This window comes from Salvelinus alpinus, chromosome 8, assembly GCF_045679555.1.
Source record: "Salvelinus alpinus chromosome 8, SLU_Salpinus.1, whole genome shotgun sequence".
Classification (NCBI taxonomy): domain Eukaryota; kingdom Metazoa; phylum Chordata; class Actinopteri; order Salmoniformes; family Salmonidae; genus Salvelinus; species Salvelinus alpinus.
This window is the reverse complement of record NC_092093.1, coordinates 34,429,472-34,450,465: the sequence shown is the minus strand read 5'-3', so window position 1 is coordinate 34,450,465 and position 20,994 is coordinate 34,429,472. Positions and strand designations below refer to the sequence as shown.

At 42.7% G+C, this 20,994-nt stretch overlaps 1 protein-coding gene across 2 annotated transcripts in view; it reads left to right on the top strand.

Moving 5' to 3' along the window:
* The window catches only part of LOC139583020 (lethal(3)malignant brain tumor-like protein 3), a 59,560-nt gene that overhangs the window by 15,072 nt on the left and 23,494 nt on the right, over positions 1-20,994 (top strand). For both annotated transcript variants that reach the window (XM_071413662.1, XM_071413663.1), the window contains exons 16-21: positions 707-809; positions 2,399-2,554; positions 2,880-3,005; positions 6,826-6,902; positions 11,219-11,376; positions 11,479-11,541. In XM_071413662.1, coding sequence (XP_071269763.1) covers positions 707-809; positions 2,399-2,554; positions 2,880-3,005; positions 6,826-6,902; positions 11,219-11,376; positions 11,479-11,541 — 683 coding nt within the window. The remainder of the gene's footprint in view (positions 1-706; positions 810-2,398; positions 2,555-2,879; positions 3,006-6,825; positions 6,903-11,218; positions 11,377-11,478; positions 11,542-20,994) is intronic.

The following is a 20,994-nucleotide window of genomic DNA, read 5'->3' as shown; positions in this document are numbered from 1 at the left end:
TTCCTAGCAGACACACTTAGAGCCAGGCCTCAATGGACGCTGCTATTTCTTATCCCGTTCAATCGCAAATAGCTTAATATGCTTTTCCCTGAAAAGATGGTTCCGTCTCTGCGTCGATTTAATCTGATCTGCCGTCATTATATTGAAGGAGTGGTGGGAAGAAGCCTTGTTGGTGGGAAAAAAAGCTAATTATTATCATGAGTCCTGGCTCTCTCTGTGGTCAATATCCTGCATTTTACCCTGAGGATGCTGGGAGCTGAACAATGAACTTCCCTCTGCCTCCCTTTCCACTTACTACTAATTTCTCCCTGTGTAGTGGTGTCCATGGAAACATGGATTGAGGAGTTGTGATTAGAGTGCAGCTGATGCTGCCGTCATGTTTCAGAGTAGAGAGCTGGGTTCTCAGAGAGAGAGCTACTGCTCCACATGGCAGCTCACTCGTGTCATATGGACACATCCAGGGACATATCTGCTTTCTCTCTACCTGTACTGACTGTCAATAGTACCAGCTCCTTGGGAGGTTGACACCAACTCCTTGTGACTGAGGCTGTCCTAATATGGACACTGCACATTCGCATTACATTAATCGGCTAGATTCTGTGAACATTATTTTAGGATGGTTCGCCTGAGGTCATGTAGTGAATAGGGTATCACTAGGTAGATCTGGATGTAATATCTCACCCCCCTCTCCTCTCCTCATCTCCAGGTCCACAGGAGCTGTTTGAGTCATCTGAGCAGGGCGGATGTCCCACCCCAGGGTGTAAAGGTGTGGGCCACATCAAAGGAGCCCGCTATTCTGGCCACCACAGGTACCCACACTCACAGCAATCACTCTGTCTGGCTGGCCAGGCCATCAAAACTACCATCCAATAGAAATGACCACTTATAACCCCAACAGGCTTCATATCGCTACATGCCGGTGAATGGTCACTTGTTGCCGGTCAAACTGGGCTTCAGGCTCATTGATCCACCAGTTACCAGTTACGTTTATTACTGTATTACTGTAGCATAGAAACTCATAATGCAAGAGACACCCAATGTATTCCTACTGAAAGTGAATGTTAGCCTACAGCAGCTGTGGTAGGTCTGGAGGTCAACAATATAGGTAGGTATTGTAGATGATCCACACGTACCTGAATGCCCCTGGGGTGAGGCTGTATATAGGCTGTATAATTGGCTGCGTGGAGCTAGAAGCACAGCGCTGCAAGCACATGAGTGTCACTCTCTCCCATCAGTATTCATCACAATTCTTTCCCTTTTCTCCTGAGAAACCGCGTCTCCACTCTCCATACTCCCACCTCTGCCTCACCGGGCTTTCTTACAGCATGTATCCCTCTAGCTGTAGATCTACTAATGTGAGCAGAAACATATTTGCAGAAAAGGAATAATGACTCTCTTTCTTTCTCCCGACGTTGCAGTGCTTTATTATGGAGTGACCGGAGGTCGTGCACACTGCGGTAGAGACAATTTTTAATAGGGACACAGTCCGTTGGTTCAGTATCTGTAATGTAAGCTGATTAACTTGGAGTCTGAGTACAGAATGTAGTGTATTAAAATGTATCTATGGAATGAGAGGTGCTTTATCAGTGTTTGTTGGCAAACCTGGAATATTAAACCGGTAGAGCGACAGATAGCTACGGACAGAAATCATGTGAAAGAGCCCTCATTATGCAAAAAAAATGTGTGACAGCGGCTAGGAAAAAGGAGAGAGGGATTAGCGGAGAGTCAGAGAAAGGGAGAAACGCAATCTCTCTTTCTCTCTCCTCTCGTCAGTCAGAGTGGTCGCGGTGTGACAGTGAGGCTTACTCAACCATTTCAATGCAAATATGTTGTTTATATAGACCCAACCCATTTCCTTTTTAGTTGAGGTAAAGTATGTTTCCCCCTAAGGTAATGAGAAATAGCACATTACACAGGTGGACGATGACACGGCGTTGTGAATGAAGTAGTCTCAGTCTGCAGACTGCTACTGTCTGTAGCTTGAGTTAGAGCACGTTCAATGTTTCCAAATTGAGATTCATCACCCTGGAATGAATCACTTCAACCCCAGAAACTCAGAACTCTTTAGGTTGGTTGTAGTGACTATTGAGTAGTACTAGGAACTGTGTAAACTGTTTTATGCTAACATCAATTTTTGCCCGATTAGACAGGAAAGAGCGTTTGTGACACACATTCAGTGTGAGCGAGCTGCCTTAAAAAATATATATACATATCTCTGCTCCTTTGCTTATATTAGCTTTTGATTCTGTCCCCGAGATCACTGATGTGTGAATTAATATCTTGTCTTGTGATTAACACCTTATTAAGTTGTAATTAAGGCCTATTATGAGGTTATTACACCAAGTCTTTTTTTCCTTAAATCAGTCATTTGTAATAATGTATATGCTCTGATTTGCAGTGCGGTGGGATGCCCATACTCTGACATCAACATCAACAAGGACTCAGTGCTGCCAGACCGTCTGAGTGGTGAGATGCCAGGGTCAGGAGGACTGGGGCGGCCCCGACGGGCAGAACCCAACCCAGATATCAACCCACCTCCAGCTCTCACTGCAGAGTAAGGACCAATCAGTAACCAAAACACTGCTTTAACTACAATTTATTCTCAAGACAGTCTGAGACCGATATTGTAGGGGGGAAAAATACATAATTCCAGTGTAGGCGTATTAGAATGTAGAGTTTGGCTGAGACTATCAATGCGTAGCTTCAAATTTTGCAGTTCAACTTCATTTCCAAATTCCTTCGAGCATTTTAACACCCCAAAAAAGTGCGAACAGCCCTCATCTATTTCTGTCTGAAGTGACTCACATCCTTAACCGTTCCAAACATGGCTCTCTTATTATTGTACTTAAGAAACATTTCTCTCTCTGCTAATTTCTTAGCAAGCACTTAAGCGCCAACCCAAATCACCTGGACAAGCCTGGCAGGGGCGAGAAGGCTGGCATCGGGGTGGCGAGTGCCACGGAGCGGTCAATCAAGAAACCCGCCGGCACAGAGCCAAAAAGGAGGTGAGTGGCCCTTCACAGTACACGTGAAAAGCCCTGCACTATCCGGAATGGCTGACAGAACCCGCATTCAATCGGATGGTTGAGTGGTGTGTGACTGTGTCGTTACTGCCGGCTGGTCCAGTGTTAGACTGATAGGATTGTGAGGACCTGATGTAGGGCTGTGGCAGTCACTACATTTTGTCCGCCGGTAATTGTCATGCAAATGACTGGCGGTCTCACGGTTATTGACTTGTAAATTAACATAAACACATTTAGCATCTCTGGGCTTCCACTCATACAAGCTGCTGATGCTCGCCTTTGGAACATCTACATTTAAAATAAATTAAAAACAAAACATTTCGTATAGCCTATGCCATCACGATAAGAGACATTATTTATTTCGTTGTGATAGGCCTATAAACCTGGGAATGTCTTAGAAATCCAAAAATATGGGCTGCATGATGCGACTCTATATTGAGGATTTGGAAAAAGTCGCTAAATAAAGACGTGCGCTCTGATCCTTGCACTTCCCGCAGAGGAGAGCGAGAGAGACAATTGCAATGCTGCTCTGCTTATGTGGCAAGCAAGTCTGGGGATATCTAATCAATGAAAGATGGAATTAAAATGACAGAATTAAAAGTGAAATGAGAAAGAAAAGCTACAACAACCAAAAGCCAACAGGTAGGCTGCTATTTAGGCTATAATCTGAGTGGAGTTGTGGTTATGTGCAGCTAACTGTAGGATGGTAAGAAGCGCAGTAACGTTATGGCTAGCCTCAATTAGCCTAATTAGCTAGCTTCTCTCAGTTTGACATAGTCAAGACAGGTACTATGCAATCGGATGAGACGATATATACAATTGAAGTCGGAAGTTTACATACACCTTAGCCAAATACATTTAAACTCAGTTTTTCACAATTCCTGACATTTAATCCTAGTAAAAAATCCCTGTTTTAGGTCAATTAGGATTACCACTTTATTTTAAGAATGTGAAATGTCAGAATAATAGTAGAGAGAATGATTTATTTCAGCTTTTATTTCTTTCATCACATTCCCAGTGGGTCAGAAGTTTACATATACTCAATTAGTAGTTTGTAGCATTGCCTTTAAAGTGTTTAACTTGGGTCAAATGATTAGGGTAAGCCTTCCATAACCTTGCCGCAATAAATTGGGTGAATTTTGGCCAATTCCTCCTGACAGAGCTGGTGTAACTGAGTCAGTTTTGTAGGCCTCCTTGCTCGCACATGTTTTTTCAGTTCTGCCCGCAAATTTTCTAGAGGATTGAGGTCAGGGCTTTGTGATGGCCACTCCAATACCTTGACTTTGTTGTCCTTGAGCCATTTTGCCACAACTTTGGAAGTATGCTTGGGGTCATTGTCCATTTGGAAGACCCATTTGCGACCAAGCTTTAACTTCCTGACTGATGTCTTGAGATGTTGCTTCAATATATCCACATAATTTTCCTCTCTCATGATGCCATCTATTTTGTGAAGTGCACCAGTCCCTCCTGCAGCAAAGCCCCCCCACAACATGATGCTGCCACCCCCGTGCTTCACAGTTGAGATGGTGTTCTTCGGCTTGCAAGCTTCCACCTTTTTCCTCCAAACATAAAAAGGCCAAATAGTAAAATTTTTGTTTCATCAGACCAGAGGACATTTCTCCAAAAAGTACAATCTTTGTCCCCATGTGCAGTTGCAAACCGTAGTCCGTCGGTTTTGGAGCAGTGGCTTCTTCCTTGCTGAGCGGCCTTTCAGGTTACGTCAATATGGGACTCGTTTTACTGTGGATATAGATACTTTTGTACCTGTTTCCTCCAGCATCTTCACGAGGTCCTTTGCTGTTGTTCTGGGATTGATTTGCACTTTTGCACCAAAGTACGTTCATCTCTTGGAGACAGAATGCGTCTCCTTCCTGAGCGACATGACGTCTGTGTGGTCCCATGGTGTTTATACTTGCGTACTATTGTTTGTACAGATGAACGTGGTGCCTTCAGGCGTTTGGAAAATGCTCCCAAGGATGAACCAGACTTGTGGAGGTCTCCAATTTTTTTCCTGAGGTCTTGGCTGATTTCTTTTGATTTTCCAAGCTGTTTAAAGGCACAGTCAACTTAGTGTATGTAAACTTCTGACCCACTGGAATTGTGATACAGTGAATTAGAAGTTAAATAATCTGTCTGTAAACTAAACAATTGTTGGAAAAATTACTTGTCGTGCACAAAGTAGAAGTCCTAACTGACTTTCCAAAACTATAGTTTGTTAACAAGAAATTTGTGGAGCGGTTGAAAAACGAGTTTTAATGACTCCAACCTAAGTGTATGTAAACTTCCGACTTCAACTGTAACTAGAAGTTAGTCTAGCGCGAGATAAGTGGTTGCCGTCTCTCCCTCCGTTGCTGCTCTGGTACTCTGAGCCTCCTGTATCTTACTCACACATTCACACACACTGCACGGCCTCCGCTCCCTATTAGCCAACAACTGTCCCTCTCTCTCTCTCGCTCTCTCTCTCCCTCCCTTTCTCCCTTTTTCCCTTTCTCCTGGTTTAATAAAGTAGCAAAACAATTGGCTTTTCTGCTGCTTCCATCACTCGGGTTGGACTGGTTGTCCTTTAAGTCTTCTCAGAACGGGTAATTTTTTTATATTTATGCATATTGTGTCCGCCGCATTCCCGGACCCGGTGTGGCGGTAATACGGTCACAGCGACAACCCTAACCTGATGTGCTTTTCACCAGACCGGTTATGACTAGATTATGAATTTCTTATGTTTTGTGAATGCTGATGGCCATTGTCCGAATATGGCGTGGGGTGTGCCCTTTTAGTAACCTTGTACACATTCTCCTTCAAGTGACCGACACGCAATTAAGGTGATATTTTGAAAATTTTTATTTTCTGGACCACATTTATTACCACACAGAGAGAGCCACAGTCAGAGTAGTATAATTGAAGATTGCTGTAATTACCAAGCCTCTCCACAGCAGCTTCCCTGAGCTTTGTCAAACTGTCATCTGACTCATGCCTGCCTAATCTTGTTCACCAGCCGGCTCTCTCTCGAGGCTGGAGACGAGGTTAATACCTGCCCTACAATTACCTTCCGTTCATTGTGTTTATATAAGGTGTACTAGTAGAAGTCCCTCCTTAGGCATACACTACCAAAACCATCATGCACTGTTTTCATCAGATTTCAATTAGTCATATATGACATAATGCTGTTTCTCTTTAAAAAATGTTTATCAAACTATTAAATGTCATTACGAGCAGGTATTTCTAATATGCACTCAATCCCATTTTACTAGACATTTCTACTCCACATGCATGTCCTCAGAGATGTGTTGGTATTTCCGATAACTGATGGAATATGTGGGCAGCTTGATTTGTATAGGTTCTTTAAATGTTAAACCTTATTTGCGTAGATTAATTGGTTGTCCAGGGACTGGGGCTAAGTTTTATCTTTATTTTATTCAGGAGTTGGGACCTTCTTTCAGTCCAATGCACCTAACTATTTCTGCACACATGGAGAAGAGAGGCGACAGAATGCCTTAGCTAAGTTTAATTTAGAGAGAAACTCAAGTCATCACCCTGTTATTTAGGATTTATCAAGACTCAACCAGAGCAGCGTGTTGGTTGAGTATGACGGAACAGTTCTTAGGATTAAAAAGTGATTACAAGCAATGACATTTTCATCCCAGGAGTAGTGACGGCTAGTATTGGAACATCTTGGAATGCACAGTGATAATCAATGAAGTAGTGACTCAATATGTCATGAAACGTTTGTTCCAAATTGTGTGAGCTCAGTCCCTGCAGTACTGCCCTATCTGTGTGTCTCTATTGACTCCCTTCTCTCTCCCAGGGTTGGGCGGCCATGCAAACAGAGGAAGGTCGAGGAGGAGATGGAGAGTGAGGTGTCATGCATAATGGAAACCAAAGGTACTGTACTGTCTCTGAACAACATTCTTTTCTTCCTATCGTTCAAATATTTTAAGAGCGTCACTGCACGGTGTCTCTCCCTGGTACAGTCTGATCTATGGCCTCCCACTCATTACCCAGTGCCTTCCTTCACAGTATGAATCAGTAATGTAGATCCATCTCTCCCTTTTACTATGCTGAATGTGTTCACCTCTTGGGATGTCTCCTCCCCTCACTCTGCGTCTTGCCAGAGCTAGGCGCACGCTCTCAAAACAAATGTTTCACACAGTGTTATTATGTGGATGTTCATGTCTTTGGCACACGCTGAAATTATTTGAATTTCTTGTTTGTCGTCATTTGAGCCTAGCTTCTTTTGGTTATAGTTCATTTGTTGAGAATTCCAATATTCTCATCCTCTCCCAATGAAACCGAACAGCACTGAGTACCAAAACTGTCTTTGCAGTGTAGTTTAACCCTAACCTAAAGACAATAGGGATGACTCACTCCTTCTACAGTACAGTACTGTGGATCCAGGGTTCTTTGTGTGATGTTCCAGTGTCAGAACATCCAAGGCTCTGCTCTGGTCCTTTGTGAGTTCTCACACCTCTGAAGGGATAGAAGGTAACAGCCAGTAATGAGAGTGAACCAGCAGCAAGCAGCAAACTGGAGGGAAATATTCTTTGAATACAGAGACAGACAGAAGATGTTTTCCTGAAACAGACATCAAACGGCACTGACCTTTCTGACAGTTGCGGGGTCTGCCACCGTGTGTAGTAACCTTAAACAGCATGTACTTCATGTACAGCCATGGAAGATATACTTAATTACGTAAGGAAATAGATGTTTCTGGGTGACATGGAATGACTCGGTCTCTAGCTCCGTTTAGGATGATGCTGGGTTAATTAGTCTGTATATCTGCCTTGGACAGTAAAGGCACTTTGGCTTTGATCACCTTCTGTAAGGAGTTTTCAAAGCTCCATCTCTCTCTGTGTCACTTTATATGGGTCCCTTTCATGTAATTATTCCGAGACCTATGCATCCTATACAGCAACAAATGCTCCTTATTCTGTTAATGTCTTCAGTTGTTCTTTTCATTCTGATGCCTAGCATATTCAGTGGTGTCGCATGGAGCAGATAAACATGTACAAATCAACAACTTATAAAATAGATTTTATTGTAGTCAAACTTAATGGACAATTTTGGTTTTAGGCCCTTACGTGAGGGTTTAGAGAATTTTTAAAAATGCATTCATATTAACATGGATCACAGTATTGTTAATGTTAAATGTGATGGTGAGTGAGTCTGATCACGTTCTGGAGCTTTGCAAAAATGCACTGGAGTGAAGATGAAATAGATGAAATGAAGTAGGCAGTTGCTTCATCGACGCAGTAGAATTATAATATGGTCATGAGGGATTTTGGATCCGATTTAAAGGGGTTTACGATTAGAATGTGGGTTTAACCCCCTAGAGTCGATGCGTCAATCTAAATTACATAACAATCCACTGCATCCGCCAGTGCCGCACTTCCCCATCTGCGTATGAAAGGTGGCAGAGCTAGAGCGGTGTTTGTCCAATCATGAGACATCCCGAAAATCAGTCTTCTCACGTAAATGTCTGTAGCGTCCAAACGTTTGACATACAAACTATTATGACCACTCTATGGAAAGGGGAGACTCTCAAGGAACACGACATTCTCCATTTTGCTCTACGACCGCCACAAGTGCCACAAAACAAATGAAGTATGAAGGTAGTTTTGTGCCTACACAAACAGACGCCTCACAAGTCCTCAACTGGCAGCTTCATTAAATGGTACCTGCAAAACATCAGTCTCAACATCAACAGTGAAGAGGCGACTCCGGGATGCTATAGTAGTGTAGTGTATGTGTATATATATATATACAGTGGGGAGAACAAGTATTTGATACACTGCCAATTTTGCAGGTTTTCCTACGTACAAAGCATGTAGAGGTCTGTAATTTTTATCATAGGTACACTTCAACTGTGAGAGACGGAATCTAAAACAAAAATCCAGAAAATCACATTGTATGATTTTTAAGTAATTAATTTGCATTTTATTGCAGCCTTCCACAACCTTCCCACAATAAGTTGGGTGAATTTTGGCCTATTCCTCCTGACAGAGCTGGTGTAACTGAGTCAGGTTTGTAGACCTCCTTGCTCGCACACACTTTTTCAGTTCTGCCCACACATTTTCTAGAGGATTGAGGTCAGGGCTTTGTGATGGCCACTTCAATACCTTGACTTTGTTGTCCTTAAGCCATTTTGCCACAACTTTGGAAGTATGCTTGGAGTCATTGTCCATTTGGAAGACCCATTTGCGACCAAGCTTTAACTTGCTGACTGATGTCTTAAGATGTTGCTTCAATATATCCACATAATTTTCCTCTCTCATGACGCCATCTATTTTGTGAAGTGCACCAGTCCCTCCTGGAGCAAAGCACCCCCACAACGTGATGCCACCACCCCCGTGCTTCACAGTTGGGAAGGTGTTATTCGGCTTGCAAGCCTACCCCTTTTTCCTCCAAACATAACGATGGTCATTATGGCCAAACGGTTCTATTTTTGTTTCATCAGACCAGAGGAAAGTACGATCTTTGCAGTTGCAAACCGTAGTCTGGCTTTTTTATGGCGGTTTTGGAGCAGTGGCTTCTTCCTTGCTGAGCGGCCTTTCAGGTTATGTCGATATAGGACTCGTTTTACTGTGGATATAGATACTTTTGTACCTGTGTATCTTCACAAGGTCCTTTGCTGTTGTTCTGGGATTGATTTTCACTTTTTGCACCAAAGTACGTTCATCTCTAGGAGACAGAATGCGTCTCCTTCCTGAGCGGTATGACGGCTGCGTGGTCCCATGGTGTTTATACTTGCATACTATTGTTTGTACAGATGAACGTGGTACCTTCAGGCATTTGGAAATTGCTCCCAAGGATGAACCAGACTTGTGGAGGTCTACAATTTTTTTTCTGAGGTCTTGGCTGATTTCTTTTGATTTTCCCATGAGGCCATGAAGGTAGGCCTTGAAATACATCCACAGGTACACATCCAATTGACTCAGATGTCAATTAGCCTATCAGAAGCTTCTAAAGCCATGACATCATTTTCTGGAATTTTCCAAACTGTTTAAAGGCACAGTCAACTTAGTGTATGTAAACTTCTGACCCACTGGAATTGCGATACAGTGAATTATAAGTGAAATAATCTGTCTATAAACAATTGTTGGGAAAATGACTTGTGTCATGCACAAAGTAGATGTCCTAACCGACTTGCCAAAACTATAGTTTGTTAACAATACATTTGGAGTGGTTGAATAATAAGTTTTAATGACTCCAACCTAAGTGTATGTAAACTTTCGACTTCAACTGTATATATGTATGTATGTATGTATGTATGTATGTGTGTGTGTATATATATTTATTTGTGTATATATTCTAGATTTAATGAGCAGTGATCATTCTCTAATATGCATATGCAGGAGTAACACCCAGTGCCTCTCAGGTATTTACTCAGTAGAATGGCGAGTGACTCTTCCAGAAAATACTCCCTCATTTCCCTGAAACGTGAATATTGATGTCCTCGGGGTGTTTGTTCATAAGCGAACAACTGTTTTGTTGTTAGTTTCTCCATCAACCAAAGTAAAGTTACATGAAGTTGCTATGTCACAACTGTCACCTCATTAAATTTGTCCTAAAGAATTATGATCCATGAGTCTGTGACTGTGTCCCTTGCTACCTCTCTAATTGGTCCAGACTGTAATTGCTTCCCTCTCTTGCTACAGTAGATTAGTTCCTACATAAAAATGTGTTTTTTTAAATGTGTATTAATGTGTGTCTTTCGGAAGGGTTGGGTTAAAAGCAGAAGTCAAATTTCGGTTGGACCTTGTGTGCAATTAGCCAATGAAGTGATCTTAATGTGAATTTCTCTAGATTTGTTCCTCCTCAGGCAATATTTATCTTTGTGTTCCATCAAAACCTTAGAATTACTCTCAAAACATCACAATTTTCCGCTTCACTTGAATTGTCAATTTTAGGAGATAAACGTTGGAAGATGCTCAAAGCTGGGTTTATGCCTGGATAAAGAAACAGTCAGCATTAACTCACTATCTAATTAGGCTGATTCCCACAGATTCCCAATATGGTTAGGAGTGAGCAGCAAGCATCTGCATTCTGTTTCTTCTAACCTTTCCAAAGACTTCCATCAGATCCCTTTAGTATCAAGCTGTTCATCTTCAGGTAATCACAGCAACAAATTCCTTGCTTTTCCAAATGTAAGTGAATTAATTTGAGGATTTTTGTTTATTTCCTTCCCTTCCCTAAAGTAGAGCAGACACTACAGCAAGCCCTTCACCAGTCAGTGTTCATGCCATGCACCTCGCCATCCCCTAGCAGCTCTCCTTTCTGCTGGGACCAGCACAGCAAGCTACTTCCCACTGTGGCTGGCATCACTTCAAGCAAAGTGGCTTCATGGACAGTGGAGGAGGTAATGGATGATTTGCATTGTCGCTACATTGTTGCTTGCTGTGCAGTGACTGTGCTGTTCATTTGGATAACTATACTAAGCATGATGTCCAATGTGTTACAGGTGATTGAGTTCATCCAAGGTCTTCCAGGCTGTAGGGAACACGTGCACACTTTCAGAGACGAGGTACAGTTTCAGTACAGAACCTGCAGCTAACCACTGATACACACACACACTACTACATGATACTCAAATGTTCCCTATTCCCATCATGAGGTTGTTACAACGTACCCTTTAAATGAAATTTTACAACGTAAGTGCACAGGTTGCGAGAAATTTGAGTAATCAAGGTGACAGACATTGACACATTCAGTACCGTCTTGCACAGTCTTGCCTGCATCTAGCTGATCTAGGGTGTAATCATTAGTCAAACAGTTGGAAACAATAGTTTCTATTGGATAAATTCAGGTGTGTTTATACCCATTTTGTTCCGTTTGCTTCCGTTTAAGATTTTTTTTTTCTACAGAATCAGCGGAATGAATACACCCCTGATCACTCGCAAACACAGTTCACTTTCATAGCAGCTACAAACAGCATGATCCCTTTAATCATTGTATTCCTTCTCACATGTACGCCCTTTGATCCTCTCACCTTTTCCCTTCGCTTGTGGACTTCAGACACATCAGTTTCCTGTGACCAGGCGAAAAAACCTTTCCAAGTCAAACCATATCATAACCGCTACACATAGCCTACATCATTATCACCATATTAGTAAACCCGCTACAATCATGCAGCACAGTGTACAGTCAGCAGCTAGCAGTTTAACAGTTACACCGGCAAGCCCCAGTGGCAATAAATTAATAAAAACCAAAAGCTTACCTTGACTTGGAAGAGTTCCAGCGTTGGATAGCCAGCTAGCTAGCATAGCATCCCTCGCTCTTTGAGCCAGGTGTTTGAGAAGGCTAAACTAGCTAGCTACATTCGCTAGCTAAGTGAGTGAAAGTGAAAAAAATACAACAAAATATAGGTCTCTCCTTCATTTTTGAAGAAATTAATTTGTTAAACTGTTCAACTATTGTCTTCTCACTCTGAGTCAATTACTCACCACATTTGCACTGCAGTGCTAGCTAGCTTTAGCTTTCAGTACTAGATTCATTCTCTGATCCTTTGATTGGGTGGGCATCTTCAAAAAGTTCTACAGCTGCACCATCGTGAGCATCCTGGCTGGTTCTATCACCACCTGGTATGCCAACTGCTCAGCATACGAGCTACAGCCAAGCTTCCTGCCATCCAGGACCTACAGTGAGCACCATAATTCATTGGACAGTGACCATCTTTTGTTATTTTGGTTCTGTACTCTAGCACTTTGAGTTTGAAAGGATACAATGACAATGAGAGTGAAGTGCAGACTGTCAGCTTTAATTTGAGGGTACTTTCAAACATATCGGATGAACCGTTTAGAAATGACAGCACCTTTTGTGCATGGTCCCCCCATTTTAAGTTACTACAAGTATTTGTTGAATTGGCTTCACAGATGTGTGTCGTTAAGCAGGTGTATTCATTTGTGTCGTTGGTGAATGCAGGAGAGCTGTTGATGAATAGTATTGATTCTAGACTTTGCTATTGCCTTTGGAGGTTGTTGTTGGGGTGTGACAACATGAGGAAGACAGCAGTGTCGATGCAAATGAAGCTGGCCGTCATAAGGCTCAGAAATGAAAATCAATCAATCAGGAACATTGCAAAAACCCTGGGCATGCCCAAGTCAACAGTTTGGTTCATCATTAACAAGAAAAAAAACAACCGGTGAACTCAATTATGTCAAAAGACCCGGTAGACTGAGGAAGACCAAATACTTGAAGAAAACCTCCCTCTCAACAGATCAAAAACACTCTCCTGGATGAAGGTGTAGATGTGTCAAAAGTCTACCGTACGTAGAAGACTACACCAGGAGGACTCCAGAGGGTACACTACAAGATGCAAACCACCGATAAGCCTGAAGAACAGAAAGGCGAGATTACAGTTTGCTAAAAAGCACCTAAAAGAGCCCCAAGAGTTGTGGAAAAAAGTTTTGTGGACAGATGAGACAAAGATTAACATGTACCAGAGTGATGGAAAGAGGAAAGTGTGGAGAAAAAAAAGACATGCCCATGATCCAAAGCATACCACCTCATCCATGAAACATGGTGGAGGGGGTGTTATGGCTTGGGCCTGTATGGCTGCCAGTGGAACAGGCTCACTTGTCTTCATCGATGATGTGACTGCAAACAGAAGTAGAACAATGAATTCTGAAGTCTACAGAAATATTTTATCTGCTCAGATAAAACCAAATGCCTCCAAACTCATTGGACAGCACTTCATCATGCAACAAGACAATGACCTTAATTAATTAACCTCTCTGGGATAGCGGGACGCTAGCGTCCCAACAGCCTGTTAAAATGTAGAGCGCCAGATTCAAAAAAATATATATAAAATCAAACTTTATTAAATTACACATATAAGATACCAAATTAAAGCTACACTCGTTGTGAATCCAGCCAACATGTCAGATTTCAAAAAGGCTTTTCGGCGAAAGCATAAGATGCTATTATCTGATGATAGTACAGAAGCTACACTCTCTTTTTTGACAATTTCAACCATGCCGGCGCTACTCAAAACGCAGAAATAAAATATAAAACATGCATTACCTTTGACGAGATTCTTTTGTTGGCACTCCAATATGTCCCATCAACATCACAAATGGTCCTTTAGTTCGATTAATTCCGTCCATATATATCAAAATTGTCCATTTATTTGGCGCCGTTGTACCAGGAAAAACAGCGTTCAATTTGCGCAAAATCACGACAAAATATCTAAAAAATTACCTCTAAACTTTGCCAAAACATTTCAAAGTACTTTTGTAATACAACTTAAGTTATTTGTAAACGTTAATAATCGATCAAATTGAAGACTGGTCAATCTGTTTTCAATACAGGATATCAACAAACTCACGGTACTTTTCAAGTCTTGCTCAACTCTCAAACATAAACAAACGACGTCACTCCACTTCCGGGTCAATATCTTTCTCTGTTAACTAAGGAAAAACCTTAACCTTTTTCCATACAATGGCGACATCCAGTGGAAGCAGTAGGAACTACGTGTATACTGATTAGAATTCTGGTTTGCCCATAACAAACCATTGAACATACAGGAACTTAAAAATAAAAAAGTTAGTCCTCAGGGTTTTGACTGCTATATAAGTTCTGTTATACTTACAGATATGATTCAAACAGTTTTAGAAACTTCAGAGTGTTTCCTATCCAAATCTACTAATAATATGCATATCTTATATTCTGGGGATGAGTAGCACGAAGTTGAAATTGTGCACGCTATTTTTCCCTAAGTGAAAACTCTGCACCCTATCCTCAAGAAGTTTTTAACATACTGCTAGAGCAACGAAGGGGGTTTTGATGGCCAAAAAGTGGAAAATCCTTAACAGGCCGAGTCAATCACCGGATCTGAATCCAATTGAACATGCATTTTACATGCTGAAGAGGAGACTGAAGGCAATAAGTCCCCGAAACAAGCAGGAACTGAAGATGGCTGCAGTACAGGCCTGGCAGAGCATCACCAGGGAAGATACCCAGCGTCTGGTGATGTTGACGCATCGCAGACTTCCATCAGTCATTGCATGCAAAGGATATGCGACCAAATATTAACAATGATTACTTTATTCTACATTATGTTAAACTGTCCAATGTTTTTTGTTGCCCGAAAATGGGGGTATCCTTTCAAACTCAAAGTGCTAGAGTACAGAACCAAAATAACAAAAGAAATGTCACTGTCCAATGAATTGTGGTGCTCACTGTATATACTAGGTGGTGTCATTGGAAGGCCCACAAAATTGTCACAGACTCCAGTCACCCAAGTCATAGACTGTTCTCTCTGCTGCCGCACGGCAAGTGGTACCGGAGTACCTAGTCTAGGTCCAAAAGGCTCCTTACCAGCTTCTACCCCGAAGCCATAAGACTGCATAAAAATGTATCAAATGGTCACCCGGACTATTTACATTGACACTGCTGCTACTGGCTGTTTATTATTTATTCATGTCACTTTACCCCTACCTACATGTACAAATTACCTTGACTCGGTACCGATACCCCCTGTATATAGCCTCGGTATTGTTATTTTATTTTGTACTTTTTATTTTTTACTTTTGTTTATTTAGTAAATATTTTCTTAACTCTATTTCTTGAACTGTATTGTTGGTTAAGGGCTTGTAAGTAAGCATTTCATGGTAAGGTCTACACCTGTTGATTTCGGTGGATGTGTCAAATAACATTTGATTTGATTTAGTTGGAGGCATGCGTGGCCACGCAGTCATGGGTGAACAGTGAGTACAGGAGGGGGCTGAGCATGCACCCTTGTGGGCCCCTGTGTTGAGGATCAGCAAAGTGGAGGTGTTGTTTCCTACCTTCAACATCTGGGAGCGGCCGGTCAGGAAGACCAGCACCCAGTTACACAGGACGGGGTTCAGACCCAGGGCCCCAAGCTTAATGATGAGCTTGGAGGTTACTATGATGTTGAAAGCTTAGCTATAGTCAATTAACAGCATTCTTACAGGTACTCCTCTTGTCCAGATGGGATAGGGCAGTGTGAGTTCCAGTGAAGGGAAATCTTAACGCTACAGCATACAATGACATTCTAGAAGATTCTGTGCTTCCAACTTTGTGGCAACTGTTTGGGGAAGGCCCTTCCCTGTCCACATACTTTTGGTAATTTAGTGTACGTCACGTCATTAAATGTCTGCATAGGTTACAGTTAATGGTTCTTATTGATATGTATTATTATTATTATTATTATTATTATTTTTTTTTTTTTTTCACCTTTATTTAACCAGGTAGGCTAGTTGAGAGCAAGTTCTCATTTACAACTGCGACCTGGCCAAGATAAAGTAAAGCAGTGCGACAAAAACAACAACAGACAGATGGAATAAACAAGCTTACAGTCAATAACACAATAGAAAAAAGAAAGTCTATATACAGTGTGTGCAAATGGCGTGATGAGGTAAGGCAATAAATAGGCCATAGTAGCGGAGTAATTACAATTGAGCAAATTAACACTGGAGTGATAGATGAGCAGATGATGATGTGCAAGTAGAAATACTGATGTGCAAAAGACCAGAACAGTAAATAAAAACAATATGGGGATGAGGTAGTTAGATTGGGTGGGCTATTTACAGATGGCTATGTACAGCTGCAGCGATCGGTTAGCTGCTCAGATAGCTGATGTTTAAAGTTAGTGAGGGAAATATAAGTCTCCAGCTTTAGCGATTTTTATTTGCAATTCGTTCCAGTCATTGGCAGCAGAGAACTGGAAGGAAAGGCGGCCAAAGGAGGTGTTGGCTTTGGGGATGACCAGTGAGATATACCTGCTGGAGCGCGTGCTACGGGTTGGTGGTGTTATCGTGACTTGGTAGAGCTGAGATAAGGCAGAGCTTTACCTAGCATAAACTTATAGATGACCTGGAGCCAGTGGGTCTAGCCATGAATATGTAGCGAGGGCCAGCCTACTAGAGCATACAGGTCGCAGTGGTGGGTGGTATAAGGGGCTTTGGTGACAAAACGGATGGCACTGTGATAGACTGCATCCAGTTTGCTGAGTAGAGTATTGGAAGCTATTTTGTAAATGACATCACCGAAGTCGAGGATTGGTAGAATAGTCAGTTTTACTGACTATTCTAGATTTAATTTTGGATTGGAGATGTTTAATATGAGTCTGGAAGGAGAGTTTACAGTCTAGCCAGACACCTAGGTATTTGTAGTTGTCCACATATTCTAAGTCAGAACCGTCCAAAGTAGTGATGCTATTCGGGCGGGCGGGTGCAGGCAGTGAACGGTTGAAAAGCATGCATTTGTTTTTACTAACGTTTAAGAGCAGTTGGATGCCACGGAAGGAGTGTTGTATGGCATTGAAGCTCGTTTGGAGGTTTGTTAACACAGTGTCCAAAGAAGGGCCAGATGTATACAGAATGGTGTCGTCTGCGTAGAGGTGGATCAGTGAATCACCCGCAGCAAGAGCGACATCATTGATATATACAGAGAAAAGAGTCGGCCGGGAATTGAACCCCATAGAGATTGCCAGAGGTCCGGACAACAGGCCCTCCGATTTGACACACTGAACTCTGAGAAGTAGTTGGTGAACCAGGCGAGGCAGTAATTTGAGAAGCCAAGGCTGTTGAGTCTGCCGATAAGAATACGGTGATTGACAGAGTCGAAAGCATTGGCCAGGTCGATGAAGACGGCTGCACAGTACTGTCTTTTATCGATGGCGGTTATGATATCGTTTAGTACCTTGAGCGTGGCTGAGGTGCACTCGTGACCAGCTCGGAAACCGGATTGCACAGCGGAGAAGGTACGGTGGGATTCAAAATGGTCAGTGATCTGTTTATTAACTTGGCTTTCGAAGACTTTAGAAAGGCAGGGCAGGATGGATATAGGTCTATAACAGTTTGGGTCTAGAGTGTCACCCCCTTTGAAGAGGGGCATGACCGTAGCAGCTTTCCAATCTTTAGGGATCTCGGACAATACGAAAGGGAGGTTGAACAGACTGGTAATAGGGGTTGCAACAATGGCGGCGGATAATTTTAGAAAGAGCGTCCCGATTGTCTAGCCCTGCTGATTTGTACGGGACCAGGTTTTGCAGCTCTTTCAGGACATCTGCTATCCGGATTTGGGTGAAGGAGAAGCTTGGGAGGCTTCGGCAAGTAGCTGCGGGGGGTGCGGAGCTGTTGGCCGGGGTTGGAGTAGCCAGGAGGAAGGCATGGCCAGCCATAGAGAAATGCTTATTGAAATTCTCGATCATCGTGGATTTATCGGTGGTGACAGTGTTACCTAGCCTCAGTGCAGTGGGCAGCTGGGAGGAGGTGCTCTTATTCTCCATAAGAGTGTGTCCCAAAACCTTTTGGAGTTAGAGCTACAGGATACAAATTTCTGTTTGAAAAAGCTAGTCTTTGCTTTCCTGACTAACTGCGTGTATTGGTTCCTGACTTCCCTGAAAAGTTGCATATCGCGGGGACTATTCGATGCTAGTGCAGTCCGCCATAGGATGTTTTTTTGTGCTGGTCGAGGGCAGTCAGGTCTGGAGTGAACCAAGGGCTATATCTGTTCTTAGTTCTAAATATTTTGAAAGAGGCATGCTTATTTAAGATGGTGAGGAAATTACTTTTAAAGAACGACCAGGCATCCTCGACTGACGGGATGAGGTCAATATCCTTCCAGGATACTCGGGCCAGATTAGAAAGGCCTGCTCGCAGAAGTTTTTTAGGGAGCGTTTGACAGTGATGAGGGGTGGTCGTTTGACCGTGGACCCATAGCGGATGCAGGCAATGAGGCAGTGATCGCTGAGATCCTGATTGAAAACATCAGAGGTGTATTTGGAGGGCAAGTTGGTCAGGATAATATCTATGAGGGTGCCCATGTTTACGGATTTAGTGTTGTACCTGGTGGGTTCCTTGATAATTTGTGTGAGATTGAGGGCATCTAGCTTAGATTGTAGGACTGCCGGGGTGTTAAGCATATCCCAGTTTAGGTCACCTAACAGAATGAACTCTGAAGATAGATGGGGGGCAATCAATTCACATATGGTGTCCATGGCACAGCTGGGAGCTGAGGGGGGTCTATAACAGGCGGCGGACTAATTTCTGGAGAGATTCATTTTTAAAATTAGAAGCTCGAACTGTTTGGGCATAGACCTGGAAAGTATGACAGAACTTTGCAGGCTATCTCTGCAGTAGATTGCAACTCCTCCCCCTTTGGCAGTTCTATCTTGACGGAAAATGTTGTAGTTGGGTATGGAAATCTCAGAATTTTTGGTGGCCTTCCTAAACCAGGATTCAGACATGGCAAGGACATCAGGGTTGGCGGAGTGTGCTAAAGCAGTGAGTAAAACAAACTTAGGGAGGAGGCTTCTGATGTTAACATGCATGAAACCAAGGCTTTTCGGTTACAGAAGTCAACAAATGAGAGTGCCTGGGGACACGCAGGGCCTGGGTTAACCTCCACATCACCCGAGGAACAGAGAAGGAGTAGGATGAGGGTACGGCTAAAGGCTATCAAAACTGGTCGTCTAGTGCGTTGGGGACAGAGAATAAAAGGAGCAGATTTCTGGATGTGGTAGAATAGATTCAGGGCATAATGTCCAGACAGGGGTATGGTGGGGTGCGGGTACAGTGGAGGTAAACCCAGGCACTGAGTGATGATAAGAGAGGTTGAATCTCTGGATGCGCTAGTTATGCTGAGTGAGGTCACCACATGTATGGGAGGTGGGACAAAGGAGGTATCTGAGGCATGTTGAGTGGGACTAGGGTCTCCGCAGTAAACTAAAACAATGCTAACTATCCTAAACAACAGTATACAAGGCATATTGACATTTGAGAGAGACATAAAGCGAGGCATAAAGCAATCACAGGTGTTGATTGGGAGAGCTAGCTAAGACAACAACGGGTAAGACAACAACAGCTAATCAGCTAAGACAACAACAACAGGTAAAATGGCGATGAATGGGCAGAGAGGGTCGGTTAACTACACGTAGGGCCTGAGTTCGAGGCTGGGGCCGACAGGTAAACAAAAAAATTTACAAAATGGAGTACCGTGATTAATGAACAGTCCAGCAGGCATCAGCTATGTAGCCAAGTGATCATAGGGTCCAGTGAACAGCAATAGATGGAACAGGGAAACCGTGGGGTAGTCGTTACTATTATTTAGACTTTCTCCGAACTGAAGGCCATTAGGCCAATTTAAAGCTATCCCTAGACATTTGAAATATCTTCATGCCTAGAAGAGCCTCCAGGCTTCCGTAATAACGGTCAATTGTGAATGAGGGAAAAAAATATAACGGGCAGTTTGGTAAAGCTAATCCCATCCGAATCATCCACTGGAAAAACGGACATGCTGGTGTAATAATTACATAACTGACGTTCTATATAAAATACTAGGCCCATGCAAATAGGGCTTATGGAAGGGGGTGAGAACCATGAGCCTCCTAGGTTTTGTATTGAATGTACCCAGAGGAGGAGGACGGAAACTAGCGGTCCTCCGGCTACACCATGGTGCTACCCTACAGAGTGCTGTTGAGGCTACTGTAGGCTACAGTGTGTTTTAATCACTTATTTGGTAACATAAATGTATTTATTATCGTTTTAAAAATGATGACTTGTTTAATGTTTCACTATTTAATTTTTCTGAAATTCACTGAGGAGGATGGTCCTCCCCTTCCTCCCTCGAGGAGCCTCCACTGACACGCACACTGGCTTCTGGGAAAAGGACTTCCCATTAATCTGTCTGTTGTGGGATAATAAAGATCCCATTTTGGTTTCATCAGATGCATTACCTTCACATTATCCTTCATAATGGTGTGGTCTCATCTGAGTCTGCTTAAGAATTTTTAAGTGCCTCTGCAAAACTCACCAATGGATGTAACTTTTAAATGACAACTTGTATTAATGCAGTGTAGTAGAGGTGTAAGGGTTGTATGAGTTCAGTAGTTCAACTAACAGTCCTTAGAGATAAATGTTGACATATTGATAATTGCTGTGTCCATGAACCTCTCTACTTGAGGCAGTGGGTCAATGGGGAAAAGAATGAATATGCTGGCAGCTTGATT